Source organism: Oncorhynchus masou, chromosome 12 (genome assembly GCF_036934945.1).
Source record: "Oncorhynchus masou masou isolate Uvic2021 chromosome 12, UVic_Omas_1.1, whole genome shotgun sequence".
NCBI classification, from domain to species: Eukaryota; Metazoa; Chordata; class Actinopteri; order Salmoniformes; family Salmonidae; genus Oncorhynchus; species Oncorhynchus masou.
Genome location: NC_088223.1, coordinates 49,419,194 through 49,434,656, shown reverse-complemented (window position 1 = coordinate 49,434,656; position 15,463 = coordinate 49,419,194). Strand labels below are relative to the sequence as shown.

Sequence of the window (15,463 nt, the reverse complement as noted above, 5' to 3'; positions counted from 1 at the left end):
TGCAAGTACCGTATCTTGTGACGCAACTATGCACTAAAAGCCAACGTAGATGAATAAAGGAAACTTGCATCGAACAGCTTTATTTGGAAACAATTGTCCAGTGGACAAAGTGCCATTCTATTACAGTATCAGAATCCGGGCATTTAAAGATTCGTGTTTTCATCTCAACACCAGTATGCGCTACACTGCCCCCCTAAGGCTGAACGGGACGGTACCAAGGGCGCGTTCAGCACCACACAAAGGTTTGGAACGTTCAGATACAAACATGCCTCTCCGTCTCCGACATGTAATCATGTCGGCTCTATTCATGGCAACGTTCGACAGCGTTTGGAAACTGAACGTGGCCCATAATAGGCCAATATAATCCTATACGTAGGCCATCCTCATTACAATTTGCATCAGCAGAGTGAGTAGCTAAAACATTGTGAGCCAAAACAAGTGTAAACTCTGCTCAGATATCTTGCACTGTCCCTTGAGTTTATAAAACTGATTTGTTGCAAAATAATATGACTGGCTCCAAAACTCTTTGAAATTGAGAGATGAAGTATTACATGTTGCAAAAAAAATAAAAAATAATAATAATAATACAATAGGTCTGTAGCCAACCACCGTGACGAGTCAATTATATGGACCGCTAAATACACAACCTATAGCATAGAGTTGTCACACTGGCATCTTTGTTTCATAATTGCCCAACTTCTATGTTACGTACCATTTTATAGTGCTCCAACATAGACGAAGTGTCGAACCATTTAAAACAAAATGTACTTAATTATTGTCAAAACCTCTCGATCTTATTGGCTGGTAGTGTTGTATGTTATAGTAAATCATAAACCCTAAAGACCGACCAATCGAAACGCAGACCTGTTCAATTTAAGTGTCGTCTTAATTTTACCGAAGTGCATCCTGCTTCAAGAAAAATTAGCGATTATTAGTTGAAGATGTGTAGTGAAATTGCAATTGCACAGCAAATATTGTGGCTTTTAGTTGCGAAGTACCTGGTGATTAGCTGATCGTGTAAGTAAATGTATTAGAAAATCAAAACATGTACAAGCTACTGAGCACTAAAAGTTGGTGGTTTCCCCGGAACGTTCAGCGCTTTGAAAATGGCGAAAACACCTGACTGCAGAGGTATAACAAAGGAGAATATATTTTGCATAGCTGCTATTCACCTACCCTGAAACCACCATAATCAACAACAACAACATCTTCCCTCGGGAGCAGTGCTCACCGTTAGCCAGAGGAAAAATCACTGCACGCTTGGAGTACAATTCATTTCGAAATCTCCCAGTGCTGTGAGTTCTCCTAAGAAGGTAATTGATCTGTATCAGTGTTTCACTGTTGGTAAGAGGGGAGATTCTAAACACAAGCACCTGATAGGCCTGTGCACTAAGGATGAGAACTTCATCATGAGAGCGAAGAATGCGGAGGAGCAAGAGGATAGGTACCTGGCTCTGAATGACCTGAGTATCTAGGAGAAAAAAGAGCACTAGGACACTGAGGAGTTGAATTATGGATGCTGGACAATCTCTCCTGGCACCATCTTCAAACCAAGAACCTAACGGGCCTGTGCCTCTGCCAAGAGACGCTGTCTGTGAACCTGCCTACGATGAATGTCTGTCATTGTGGTCACTCCGAGTGCTTCTTCTTTATCGAGATGGGACGCTCGTCCTCTACTGGGCCTGCAGAGATCTGGTTGCAGGTAGACTCAGGTGACCCTGTAGTGGCTCAGAACATGCACAAGACCATCCTGGTGGCCATCCCTGGTTTCAGGCCGCGGAGCAAGAGTCAATCATTCCCATCAAACCCCGGCTCTGTAGTCACCACGTGAACCTGCCACCCAGCCGGACTGGGCTCCAGCGCTCCTCAAGGACTGACACTGTTGTACGCAAACTGTCCCCACAGAAAAGTGAAAGAGATTAAGTCCACCGCCCTAACCAATCCTCTAGCCAAGGAGAGGGGACAGGTGAACAACTGATCAGCCCAGGGACTGGCGCCTTGGCTCTCTGTAATGTCTGCATCAATAAAAACCTTGAAGAGAGCCTCAGTCACGGTGCCTGCACCTCCACCACCAGCCCCGTCAGTGTATCCGGCAGCAGTGGCAATGTCTCTGATACACACCTCTGGCACCTCCGTCTGTGGTTCTCCCAGTGACAGAGGGTCTGTCTGGGCTGAGGATTTGGGCCCCAAGCCTTTCATTTCTCCAGCAGTAACACCTCTGACTCCCACTTATTGAAGAGAACAGCCTGAACATTCCAGACAATTACCACCAAATAACTTCATGCGCTACATTATGTGAAAAATACCTCTCATCCAAGCCCCCCCTTTCCTTCATGTCTATCATCAGAGTACACATACACCCTCAGTGGCGGGCAGTTATATGCCAATGTAACAGTATAACTTTAAACTGTCCCCTCGCCCATGCCCGGGTGCGAACCAGTGACCCTCTGCACACATCAACAACAGTCACCCTCGAAGCATCGTTACCCATCGCTCCACAAAAGCCACGGCCCTTGCACAGCAAGGGGAACTACTACTTCAAGGTCTCAGAGCAAGTGACGTCACTGATTGAAACGCTATTTATCACGCACCGCTAACTAAGCTAGCCGTTTCACATCCGTTACACCAATGACTCCTGGCCCAGGGCCACATGATGCAGATTATATCCCTTCAGAAGTCAATGTGACTCCCACTCCTCCTCAAACACCTAGTGCCACCAACGTTCTCCTCAGACCAGGTGGGGCCCCAGGGCCACATGATGATACTTCCACATAGCTGTTCACCAAAGGACAGCCTTAGTGATGTTGATCATTCACTGTGATGAATACATGGACATGTCTCTTTGGAGCCCCATACACATGGCTCATACATAGCCCCATACACATGGCACACCCGAGGCTGGTAAGTCCTGCACCCTGCCCCCCCCCCAAAGTTGTCATCAACACTGACTTGGTGTAACATCATATCAAACTGACTACTCCTGAATGCCCTTTTCATGTATACTGGACAAATATATAAATGCGACGGTTTCATAGCTCACCTCGTCGTACTTCTCATCCAAACAGTGATTTGTATGTGTCGGATGTCACTGGTTTATCCTGCTTTTGAATGGATTAATACAGAGTAAACCAGATTGTGAATACTCAGCCTCGTTGTCTATAGAATGAGAAATAAATAAATGGAAGTTATTTCTTCTCATTTTAATTATTCATATTGAAAATGTCTGTAATGTTTATTTTCTTTTGGTGGTTGTTGCTACACTTGGAGAACATATTCCTATAGCTCCTTGCAAAGAAGTTGGTTTTGTATTGGTTGTCAATTTGAATATACTTTTTGTGTGGGCCTTACTGATGAATTTTTTGTGAGTCAAGAGAGGGGGGGTTTATTTTCTTATATTTCACAGAGCATTTACTGGAAAGTTGCTCTGTACCTGTATGGAAGTCATCACTTTTGGGTTCTGAAAAAAATTAAAATAATAACTGTTTCATATTGGATTGCCACACCCCGGTGATATCACCCTTTTATGCCTGAGATAGGATTATACCATTAAAATAAAGCAAATGCTGTTATCCACAGCTTGTCTTCATTTACTGGGTTAGATGAAACCCAGTAATACTAGAACCATTATAATTCAGTTGTCACCACAGGCTATCATCTTCAGTACTAATACAGTGGGCTGCAGGGACAATCAATAACCATCATAGAACAACAATTCATCAGTGGAAAGGGGTTTGCAGGAAAAGATGGGTTAGGTTCATCACAAGAAAACAAGCCAGTTTTGCTAATGACCACTCAAGGCTCTATTCTACACATTCCCTTTCCACCTGATACTGTGCACAAGGCCATTTTAGCTCCTCAGAAATACCCACGAGGAAGATGGTACTAAAACAGAATATCAACCCTGAGGCTGAATTATCATATATATTTAAATATCTTTATTGTCAGGCATATTTACACGAGGGGGAGGGGGGGAATTCCACACCAATACCTTGGGAGACCCCTTATTCTAACCATTGAATAACATACACATATTTAAGAGAGGCACTTTTCTTAAGTTATTTGTTGAATGTTTGTATTTTAACCCTGGAAAAAAAAAACGTGTCTGTAGATTTGCTGTCTCCTGGCATCAGGAGGTAGTGTGTAATGAGGAGATATCATCCTCACCCCTGTCTTCACCTACTGTAGGACCCTGGCTTTGTTTCCTAGTTACAACATCAAAATGAGACAGTGCCAGCTTGTATTTACGGTGTACATCACGTTTCTGGCTTCATTTGCTCACTTTGTTTTGAGTTGTTGTCCAGAATCTTTTCTTATCTTTTTTTTTTGCAAAGTGGTAAGCAGTTAATGCTTGGTGTTGTTCTGAGGCACTTCTACAGCACAGTATGGAAGATAGTGGCCAAGGGAATCAACCCAATCGCCATCATCCACTGAACTGGGCGGAGGGGAGTGGGAGCTGGTCACACGTTAAGGATCTCAAACTCCTCTTCACACTCAAACAGCTTGTCGGACGATTCAATGAACTCTGTTCAAAAAGAGAACATGACAGTAATCCGTTTGACACGGCACACTCGATTTAGATTGTAGGTTGCAGTTGAGATTAAACACCACATAGAAGTTTCAATACGGTACAAGTAATAAGGAGCAGTCATGCACCTATAAATAAATACACTTCCTGTATACTGTAATCTCAAAACAATATAGAGAAATAAGAGTGGAAGCTGGATACCCGTATCCCTATAATTATTTGCAGCCAGAATTTGTTATTGGTGTAATATCATGGGTCTGTCTGGTGACATAGCTCATACCTGCCCCTGTGCTCTGAACCTCTGGTTTGGTGGGAGGAACGAAGGGGGGCCAGTGGGGCGGGTGATTCTCCACCAGCTCAAACATCCGCAGGTTCCTCTTCATCTGGATCTCCTTAAAAAAGGACAAGAACACGGGTCTCAATCACAAGAGAATAACCTCCATCTGCATTGACGTGTGACTTGAGTGGATGACTCTTACCTGCTGGACCAGGTTACACCAACTGTCAAAGTCATCCTCACTCTTACAAAAAAATCCCTTGGGGGGGAAAAAATGAATAAATAATTGAATTTTGATTTGGCAAAATCATCACCACTGTACACAAAATTCACATTGGATCAACACTTTAGAATTTGCCACTTAAAAAAAACATATTTTTTTAACTATGCAAACAAGGCCCGTGAGACAGGAAGCCCGGTAGCAGAGCAGGTTGTGGTGGTCGGTGTGTGGGTTCAGCTCTCACCAGGGCCACAGAGGGGTCCAGGTTGGTGATCTTCATGCGGCGTGGACTCCTCAGACAGTGGTAGCTCTGGTCGTCCACTCCGCTGCCAGCCTCTGACTCCACGGCTGACTGGGTGGTGTGGGGGTCCAGGTAGATCAGCTCCTCTCCTGAAGGACACATACAGGCCTGGCTGAACACAGTGGCTTGACAACTCACAGGTTTGGATTATTTGTATTTATTTTGCTTCCTTTTTGGAAACCTCCACTTATGGCTTCCTCTTAGACTCACCTACAAATCCGATGAAGTAATAGGCCAGATTGGGCTTTCCTCCTAGCACACCACAGGATTGTGGTATTTTAAAACACTCCTGAATGGGAGAACACAGAGTGAGACCAGTATAACTATTTAAAAGGCAACAGTAACTACAGGAATATTCTAATTTCGTATCAATTGTATAAGAACAGAAGAATTAATTGTACCTTGAGGGCCTGGATGTAGACAGGGTTAATGTGGTTGATTCCCAAACGGAGAGGTATGACCAGTAGCAGGGGCCTCCAGTCAGAACGAGACTGGGATTGAGAATGTGGACACATCGTGGCTCTGTTCCCATGCGTGTGCAAACAGGCTTGCTCTGGTGTTTCTCCAGAGGTGAAAGGTTCCCCCCAGCCACAGGGTCTGGGCCGCAATCTGCTCCCTCTGCTTGCCTGGCGACACTGCTTCTCTGGAGAGGACATGGAAAGAAAACATTTGTGTCCTTTTGGCATCCTATACAGAACTTTCAGATGGTAAGAGTTCAACAAGTGAGGGGAAGAAAAACGTACTGATGTCCTCGATCACCACCGTGTTGTCCATTGACACATACACAGCAAGAGAATTCCAGTCATCAAATAGTGCAAGTTTCCTGAGGAGAGATAACCGGTTTCTTATTCGTGGCCCAAACTTATTTTAACTTGAAGTCTTGAAGTCACTGAGTCCACTGATTACTGATCTTTTCAATGTTCCGTAATCAATATTCAGAAATGAATTGATCAGTCGTAAAGCATGCTCATAAAATACTTACTTGAGTACTTGCGCAACTGTGTTTGGGCCATACCACTCTCCCACAGACTTCCCTTCACCGACTCCCATCTGAGCTGCAAGCAGGTAAAAGGCAAACAAAGTTCACTGCAAAGGTCTAAGTCATGGCTCCTTTCTAGCCTGTCTAACCTGTCGCCTATATTCATCAGGCTATTTGATATTCTTTCTTCAAGTTACACCTTTTTACTTTGAGGACCTGTCCTCTAGAAAATTATAGGAATGTGAGAGAATTGTTGTTTTGATCTGCTGATTCATGGTAGGTGTGGTCAGGGCAGGGTTAGCTTATGACTCTGTCTTACCCATTTGGTGTACGGAGTAACAGCTGTCTTTCCTATCCAGGAAACAGTGGAGGATACGATGGTACTCCTCTGGCTGTCCTTCCTCTGCCCTCCAACGCCAGGCTACAACAGGAAGACAGGCCACAATCACTGTGCCATTCTGACATAGCCATGCTACAGATGCTATGGTCAGGGAATACAGGACTAGTAAAGGCCCAGTGCACTACCTTTGTGAAAAAAATAATAATAATTCACAACAGCAAAAAATATATATACTCTGATTTTTCAGGGGGTGCTGCAGCACCCTCATCACCCCTAATTCCCGCAGCTATGCATTCTGATACCCTTTCTCTTTCTCACTGTTGAATTGATTACATAGTACTGTACATATCATGACCTATTTGGGATCCTCAAAATCTCTCCCCCAGATGAATAATTCACACATAAAACACCCCTTTGCTGATGCAGTTCCATAGATCCCCACCCCATACAGCTATGTGCACAACTCCTGAAACATCCTCCTCACCTCGTCCCAGCTGTGAGCATACCAGGGCCTGTGCAAGAATCATCTGCCCACACCGTAGCATGCATCCCCAGCCTGTATCTGAAGAGGGGCCTGTTCCGCCTACAGACCAAGCAAAGATAGACACTTAAACCGTTAAAGCAACTAGCCATCAATTGGATGTCACAATAACATCTGCCCGTTTCACTCACCTATGGGAGAGAATTTTTTCCTGTAGGTGAACCATAGCCGCGAGTGAACGTCTGATAGGAGTTCTGTCTTTTCTGTGACCACACAACAAGAAGCACCGTCAAGCCCTTTATTCTGCTTCTTTTTTCCCCCACATATAAAATCACAATCTGACTGCTGGAAGATGCCGGCCTACCTGTTTTAACATTGTAACACTCTCCTAAAACCCACACAGGTTCATCGGTGTCAGGCAAGTCTTCAAGGAATTCAGAAAACACATTTATCTGGTTTTCATACTTGGCTAATACTGAAACGAGACATGGAAAATGGGAGACGTAAAAGAAGACGTGTCAATAAACATATATGATGTGATGCACCAGTTCATAGAGTTTATACACAAGACGTTTGGGGAATATGGGTTGTTATTTAGCCGCAATTTGATATAATAATTTAGGTTTGCTGGAATTATTAGACATGCAGGTTGGTTTGTTGTTTCCAACACTATTTGTAGACGTCTGCTAACACACAGTGTAGGCTGTACACTAGATCTCAAAAACCCTTCTCCGTATGAAGTATTTGCCACCATTGCATTTGCCCAGATGTGGCTCTGTGTAAACTACAAATCCATGCTGTGTTTTAACGTTTAGAAACATCAATAATCATCGCTTTTCGAAACGTTTCTTTGAAAACATATGCTCATACGGCCCTTCATCTTTCATGTCAGCGAGAAAGAATCTTTCGGTGTTGTACAGATCCCATATACTGACAAACACTACACTTCATCCCCCAGTTAGAGACAATAATGATTGGTCCGAAAATATGGTCGGAGGTGCCGTATGGACGGTGTGACCGCAATCGCGGAGCCTCTGGAGTCACACAGAGGCTGTGCGCCTCTCAAAATGCTCTGTTAAGTGCAAGAAGTATGAATACCCTGCTGAGGCCGTATCACCGTAAATGCTGCACGTCCAATGCAGACATTGGATTGACCATGCAGCGCCTTTCAGCTTACACACAAGTGTTCAGAGCATGCTAGATAGCTAATTAGGGGTTTACATGTGGGATGCACTGTTGAGCGCTACTTCCCGAGGGGTTCGTGCTGATTATAAAGGAGATTGTGACAGCTGGTTAAATGGCGTATGTCAGGAGAAGTGCAGTATTATCATAAGGAGACTTACACTTGGAATATGGGGGAAGAATGGGGGGGGGGTATCAGAGGTGGTAGGTGTGGTGCCCGGGCTAGCACCGAGGGTCAGGATAAAGATGAGTCTGTGACAGTAGGAGTGAAATTTTTTGAGAAAGTGGACCCTTGCCTTTTGGCTGATCCATTTGAGATTTCAGTGTGGGTCAATTACAGAGTTGGGTGCTGTGGAATCTGTGAGGGTAATCAGAAGTGGTCTTGTGCTAATTATATGTGTTTCTGCTGGTCAGAGGGAGTAGGTGCTCCGTGTTAAACTAATGAGGGCAAGAGATGTGAATTATTATGCTCTCAGGAAAACGGTGCCATTGAAAGGAGTGATTACTGGGGTAGCAGTAAATGTGAAAGCTGACCAACTGAAGGGGAAGATTCTCAGTGTTGGAGATGCTTGTCGTGAGTGGCACCGAGTGGAGAACCAGAATACACTGTCTGTTTTGATGTTGAGTCTGCCCGACAAAGTGTTGTTAGGATATAGAAGTTATCCTGTACGAGCTTTTGTGCCAACTACATTACATTGTTACAGGTGTCAAGCTTATGGGCATGTGGCAGCAGTGTGTTGGGGGAAGGTTCCTTGGTGTGAGAAGTGTGCAGAAGGGCATGAGACAAAGGAATGTGTACCATTGGGGAAAGTAGTGATATGTGTTAATTGTTGGGGTGCCCATGGGGCTGGGGATCAGAAATGTCCCTTGCGAGAGAGGCAGGTTGAAGTTTCCAGGGTTAGAGTAGTGCAAAAGTTGTCATATGCTGAGGCAGTGAAGAAAGTAGAGGAAGATGGGTCAATGGGGAGGGATCCTGAGAGGAGTGGTGTGAGTAGTAGATCTGTACCAGTACAGAGGGATAAATCAACAAGTGATATGTTTCAGTAAGATTGGATTTTTGGAATTTATAGTAATGGTTATCAACTGTACTGATGAAGGGAGGGATGAAAAGTAAGGCGCAGAAAATAGGTTGTGGTGGCAGCTGCAGTGAGGTATTTGGGTGTGCGAGACTTGACATCAGAAGAATTACAGGGTGTGTTAAGGGGTGGTGTCCCATCTTTTCAGGATGTTGGCCTGAAGTCGGACTACGGTATTTATTATACTTTTTTTGTGAGTGTAGTGTTAGATGGTAGGGTATTTGTTGTAATTGTTTTTTGTTGAGGAAAAAATAAATAAATTAAGCAAAGCATAAAGGGAGGTTATACTCCAGTCTAATAGGTGGCGGTAATGCAAACGCCATTAAACCTCATCGAAGAAAATAGCTAATTAGCACAGGTGGCGGCCCATGTCTTCTGTAAACTAGCGGTGAAGATATGGCCGTGTGGGAACACTAACCCTATAAAAGGCATGTAGTAATTGACCTTTTTTATTTGATTATTTCACTGATATGAAAGACACGTTCCTAAAACAGTACCGCAAGCCATGCGTGTTAATGTTTTGAGCAAGCGTCGGAGCTCTTATTAACAAAACTCCCCCTGCCATAAGACACTATCGTCAATAGGGCTAAAGTAGCGTCTACGAGTGTAACTGCACACTACCGACTACAGTACAATACTGTGTGTGACCAAATTATCATAGTATCCTAACACTGGAAAAAACTACATATCGTACTTCAGAGAAGTACATTCCACTGACAATGCCTCGCTTTTCAAAATGTTATGAAAGCCGCCGGGTAGACAAGTGAGCGAAACAGGCCACCAAGGAAACAACAATGGCTAAAAATTTCACATCAGCCATAGCTTTTTACAGGGGCAAGTTAATAACGACCAAACATCTTTAGAAAACATGTTTTTGGTTCAATGGCAGGAGGATCTGACAACACATGTAAGGGACTAAATGAAAGGCGCATATAATACGTGAATAAGGTATTTGTTTTAGTGGCTATTACCTGCCTCCATCCTTCGGCTGTCATTGGCGTTAAAAGGCAGGATACACGCATAGTGTAACCTATTGGATAATGTAGTTTAAATGCGTTTGTGATTCGTGACAACTAATAACATTTGAAAACATTATAAACTACATCTACCAAAATGTTTTGTTCATAACGAATCAACGTGAGAGTTTCCATACTGCAAAACATTACTTGACAGTCTGGTTTTTGTAGTTTTTTCACCCAATTCAAAACAAATGTTTATGGACATACTTAAATATGGCTAATTCCGATATGAAAAATATTCACTTTCATTGTCTCAATTATTAAATCCGTCCCCGTTGCTTTAAAACATGATCCTATTTGATTTTTACGTGCGTTTAGGCTACAATGTATATATCAGTCAAAAAACGTTCGTAGTAGTGTATCACGGGTCAATTGTGACTGACTGATCTACAAAAAATAATGAGTAGTTAGTTACGAGGCAGTGTTCTTTGTAGATCAGTCAGTCGGCAGTCTTCTGCAATGTCGAACATGCTCCATTATCATTGTAGCAAGCTGCTTTGACAACATTAGCTACATTGTTGCCAGTGGCAGTAGCCTTACTGTACATGACGCCCCTAGTGGCCTATCTCTCTAGCTAGCGTGAACTGCAATAGCAAGCAGTTTGATAAAAAAAAAACATCCTTTTGATACGTAATTTTATTGTTAATCCAAATAAGGATATAAAATATAGTCATGAATCTTCGGGGATTCTTTCAAGACTTCAATCCCAGGTAACGTAAAGAGAAATCTAGCTGTTAAATTAACGTCTCGCGTTCGAGCTACCAGAAACTTAACTAACTTAACGTTAGCGAACTAGCGAGCTATCTGAACCGGTGAACCATTAGGACTTCTGACCCAACTAACGAACTAGCTAGCATTAGCAAACTAATTTAGCTATTATATTGGGGAAGGACAGCATTAGCCAAGTTAGCAAACATTGACGTTAGCTAGCCAGCCTTGTTTTACAGTCGCTATTATTAGCTAGGTAACGTTAATTGTTTTTATGCCAACTAGCTAGATATCAAACCAGCTGAATAGTCGGAATGGCTGACTCCACTGAGCTCAGTTTCCTTGTTCTGGAATTACACGGGGTGCACATTTTTGTACCAGCCTGCGCTAACATAATCTGATGAGTAGTAAACTCAATTTATTGCTGAGTAGACTCATGGTTGATGAAATTGTTTTTTTCCCCCTCCCTTCTCAGTAAATTCCTCATCTATGCCTGTCTGTTGCTGTTCTCTGTTCTACTGTCCTTGCGTCTGGATGGCATCATCCATTGGAGCTATTGGGCTGTGTTTGCCCCCATTTGGCTATGGAAGCTAATGGTTATCATCGGTGCCTCAGTTGGCACAGGCGTCTGGTCCCATAACCCACAGTACAGGTGTGCTTTTATGTTTTGTTTTGTTTTCCTGTCAGTGTGGTTGTCATTAGCTATCAATATGACACTGTCTGGTTGCCATACCTATCACTGCTGACTAGTATGCCTTATTTACTGTTCCTGTTATGCTGGCAATGCAGGGCTGAGGGTGAAACCTGTGTGGAGTTCAAGGCCATGCTGATAGCGGTTGGGATCCACCTACTCCTGCTCACCTTTGAGGTTCTGGTGTGTGACCGTGTGGCGAGGGGCACCCACTTCTGGCTGCTGGTCTTCATGCCCCTCTTCTTCGTCTCACCTGTCTCTGTTGCAGCATGTGTGTGGGGCTTCCGCCATGATCGCTCTCTAGAGGTCAGTCTGACATTTTTTATCAGTTACAAGGATGTTATTTTTCTCCAATAGAATATTTAGGCTAGATCTTGGTGATTTATAATAGATATATGTATCTATCTCCCTCATTTCCCCCCCTCACCCATTTTTTTCTGTTCTTCCTATCTCCTTGTATTAGTTGGAGATCTTGTGCTCGGTCAATATTCTCCAGTTTATCTTCATTGCCCTGCGCCTGGATAAAATCATCAGTTGGCCATGGCTGGTAAGAGAACTACCTCCCTAATATTTAGGTCTGAAATATTATGGGAATTGAGTACAATATATAGCGAGTTGGAATGGAAATATATGTAGACATTCTGTTGATTTTTGTCGTCCAGGTCGTCTGTGTGCCACTGTGGATCCTCATGTCCTTCCTGTGCCTTGTGGTGCTCTACTACATGGTGTGGTCAGTGCTCTTTCTGCGGTCTATGGACGTTATCGCAGAGCAACGGCGCACTCACATCACCATGGCGATCAGCTGGATGACAATCGTTGTACCCTTGCTCACTTTTGAGGTATGTGGTCATGACATCCCCCCCCCCCCAGTTATTAGTGTGTTCAGAGAGTTAAAGAAGTTGGGACATTGTTATTGTTGTCTCTGTCATTGGCTCTTCAGATCCTCTTGGTCCATAAATTGGATGGCCACTACAGCTCCAGCTATGTGTCAGTTTTCGTGCCTCTCTGGGTATCCCTGGTGACTCTGATGGCCACAACCTTTGGCCAGAAAGGAGGCAACCACTGTGAGTTATTCCTCAGACAGTGATAGCAGTGCAGCAGAATGAATTGGCATATTGTCATATTGAGGCAGTGTTATTTTTATTCATCTGAGAATCCAGTCAGTGTAACTCTTTAAATGTTGCTTCAAGCTATATTTGTTTTAACTGGGTTTTTCTCTCTTTTCTAACAGGGTGGTTTGGCATCCGAAAAGATTTCTGCCAGTTTCTTCTTGAGCTCTTTCCCTTCCTGCGGGAGTATGGGAACGTTTCTTATGACCTGCACCACGAGGACCCTGAGGTGTGCGAGGAGATGCCTGCACACGACCCGCCAAAAATAGCCCCGATGTTCAGCAAAAAAAATGGTGTGGTGATCACACAGAGCCCAGGGAAGTACTTTGTGCCTCCTCCAAAACTGTGCATTGACATGCCTGACTAAATTAAAGCTTTGCAACAACTGCTCTTAGAGCTTTGATGGACTTCACATGCACCAGACAGGTGGATTAGTATTTTTTACAACCACATATCTATTTTTTTATGGAAATGGAATGTTCTAGAAGGTTCAGTAGACACTTACCCCAAACGGCGAATCACTCCCCCAATATTGTTGTGCAGTATGGGTGCCCTGAAACATGAACAAAGGCTCCAAAAACACCCAAATATGGAATTTTAGAAACGGCATATAACATTGCGGATAAAGTTCGGGATGATGCGATTTCTTGTGTACATATCTAGATACCTGTGTCACTATACTGAGAGATTTACCGTTTCTAAAGTAACCTATTTTGGTGTTTTTGGAGCATTCATGTTTTTTCTGGGCCCCCATATTGCACAACGAGGATGAGGAAGTGATTTGCTGTTTGTGGTAAGTTTCTCAAAAACAAGTAAAATCACAAATAAAAAGATAGCTGGACCCTTCTATAACATGCCATTTACATCAGAAATAGAGATTTGATTATAAAAAACAAACAACTTCTCCTTTAAAGAAGAGGCAGAAGAGCATAGCTTTCCATGTAAGTCACTCCTAGTGAGTGATGGGACCTGGTGGGACCGGAATTTGGACATGTTTTTTTCTGAAAACAAAAATCCATGGCAGAGTATGTGGAACAAAAGGCACTCTTATATCAACGTGTGTTTTTCCATTGTATTGGCAGTGGAAATAATTAGTTCCTTTTCATTGATTTTATGTGATATACTGTATAGTACTTTCTATTTTCCTTGTGATGTTCTGGCCGCCAACAAAATATCTCCAAAGCATTCATCCTCTTTTATAATTCAGATATCTTTCACCTTATTCCAGTTGAAGATACATTTTGTTGTATGTTTGTCAAATTACCCAAACCCTGATTTATTTTTATTTTTTTTGTATCAAAGCTCAAATACTATATGTTAAGATGACAACACGATCATGCTTATTAGTCTAACCGTTTTAAACCTAAGATTAGCTTGCTACTTGGGTATATTTGCTTTTGTTTATTAAATTATTTAACTTCTCTATTGTGAGGAACATTTGTTGTAATATAATAGCGTGTGTATATATAGTATTATTCCCTAACACCCATTTTTGTATTTGGATGGTTTGGTTTTGATTTCATAGGGTTGAATTAAGACCCTGATCTATGTCCACTCAATTGTATTAAGGTTTACAACCTTGTTCCTCTAGTGGCCCTTTGCACTGAGTGTATAAAAACATTAGGAACACCTGCTCTTTCCACAACAGCTTTCACCTGGATAGTCTATGATCCCTTATTGATGTCACTTTTTAAATCCACTTTAAATCAGTGTAGATGAAGGGGACTGGTTAAAGAATGATTTTTAAGCCTTGGGACATGGATTGTTTGTGTGCCATTCAAAGGGTGAATGGGCAATACAAACGATTTAAGTGCCTTTGAACGGGGTGTGTTAGTAGGTGCCAATATTAGGAAGGTGTTCCCAATGTTTGGTATAGTCAGTGTATATGGCAGTATGACAGTCATTGTAGTTGGCTTTTGCTGTTACAATAATGTCAGATTCAGGGTGCACAACTTCACCTCAAGGTTCCTAGAAGTGTATTCTAGTTTTCAATTAATCTTGAGTATTATGGGTAAACAGCCTGTTTGCGTCTTCTACCAGGTCTACATTGGGTAATGTAAGGGAGAAAACCTGCAGTGCCGCTTCTCTATTATTATACCTGTGAAAAATTATTTGTTTGTGAAATTGTGACTCCCCTTCATCCAAAATGGTCTCCCCACCACCCCATTGAACTTCTAATCTATCCCCTCATGTTTTGTTCGTTTTGTCTATGTTCTGTGACCACTCAGCTGGCCTGAGAGATGAGCATTACTCATTTAAAAACATGTTTTTGACCGAGAACGGACCAATGTTATAATTTCCCCCTCTATTGTACCTTGTTTCTAACCTTTCATCATACACATTCTTGTGCAATATAGCTGTTTTTCTTTCTGCTAGCAAGCACTTCAGTACGTGTTAAATGCTGATTAACATTTAAATCACTGTCAGTTATCTGGTCGTCATTTTGTTGACTTGTCAAATGCATGAACATTGATTTCAAATTGAAATAATACTTTTCCGTTTCCACATTGTGTTTACTTGATTTGCTGCAATTTACAGTGAATACAAATAATGGA

The 15,463-nt window shown here is 42.7% G+C and overlaps 2 protein-coding genes across 3 annotated transcripts; one reads left to right on the top strand and one right to left on the bottom strand.

Moving 5' to 3' along the window:
• Positions 1 to 3,920: 3,920 nt before the first annotated feature.
• Positions 3,921 to 10,453, bottom strand: LOC135550263 (cysteine protease ATG4A-like). 2 transcript variants are annotated; one of them, XM_064980909.1, is made up of 13 exons: positions 10,353 to 10,453; positions 7,488 to 7,598; positions 7,315 to 7,386; positions 7,127 to 7,225; positions 6,622 to 6,723; positions 6,306 to 6,378; positions 6,067 to 6,146; positions 5,725 to 5,966; positions 5,534 to 5,612; positions 5,267 to 5,412; positions 5,005 to 5,061; positions 4,806 to 4,917; positions 3,921 to 4,522 (listed from the first exon to the last, which is right to left on the bottom strand). In XM_064980909.1, the coding sequence occupies exons 1-13, from the start codon at positions 10,360 to 10,362 to the stop codon at positions 4,458 to 4,460; spliced, it is 1,248 nt and encodes a 415-aa protein (XP_064836981.1). In that variant the 5' UTR covers positions 10,363 to 10,453; the 3' UTR covers positions 3,921 to 4,457. The 2 variants fall into 2 exon arrangements, with proteins under 2 accessions (XP_064836981.1, XP_064836982.1); XM_064980910.1 differs by lacking the exons at positions 7,315 to 7,386; positions 7,488 to 7,598 and having other exon boundaries at positions 10,353 to 10,410.
• A 389-nt stretch (positions 10,454 to 10,842) lies between these two features.
• Positions 10,843 to 15,413, top strand: LOC135550265 (transmembrane protein 185-like). The gene is made up of 7 exons (XM_064980911.1): positions 10,843 to 11,110; positions 11,584 to 11,760; positions 11,898 to 12,105; positions 12,263 to 12,346; positions 12,462 to 12,638; positions 12,740 to 12,863; positions 13,031 to 15,413. Exons 1-7 carry the CDS (start codon positions 11,073 to 11,075, stop codon positions 13,273 to 13,275), a joined length of 1,053 nt encoding a protein of 350 aa, XP_064836983.1. The 5' UTR covers positions 10,843 to 11,072; the 3' UTR covers positions 13,276 to 15,413.
• Positions 15,414 to 15,463: the final 50 nt, after the last annotated feature.

What these genes read in the sequence shown, in the direction of transcription:
- LOC135550265 (XM_064980911.1), top strand. Translation starts at nt 11,073, where the DNA reads ATGAATCTTCGGGGATTCTTTCAAGACTTCAATCCCAG. An exon ending in GCCATGATCGCTCTCTAGAG is followed by an intron (nt 12,106 to 12,262) that starts GTCAGTCTGACA and finishes TCCTTGTATTAG; the next exon opens with TTGGAGATCTTGTGCTCGGT. An exon ending in TCATCAGTTGGCCATGGCTG is followed by an intron (nt 12,347 to 12,461) that starts GTAAGAGAACTA and finishes TTTGTCGTCCAG; the next exon opens with GTCGTCTGTGTGCCACTGTG.
- LOC135550263 (XM_064980909.1), bottom strand. An exon ending in TTACTCCGTACACCAAATGG is followed by an intron (nt 6,379 to 6,621) that starts GTAAGACAGAGT and finishes ACCTGCTTGCAG; the next exon opens with CTCAGATGGGAGTCGGTGAA. An exon ending in GGTGTAACCTGGTCCAGCAG is followed by an intron (nt 4,918 to 5,004) that starts GTAAGAGTCATC and finishes TCCTTTTTTAAG; the next exon opens with GAGATCCAGATGAAGAGGAA.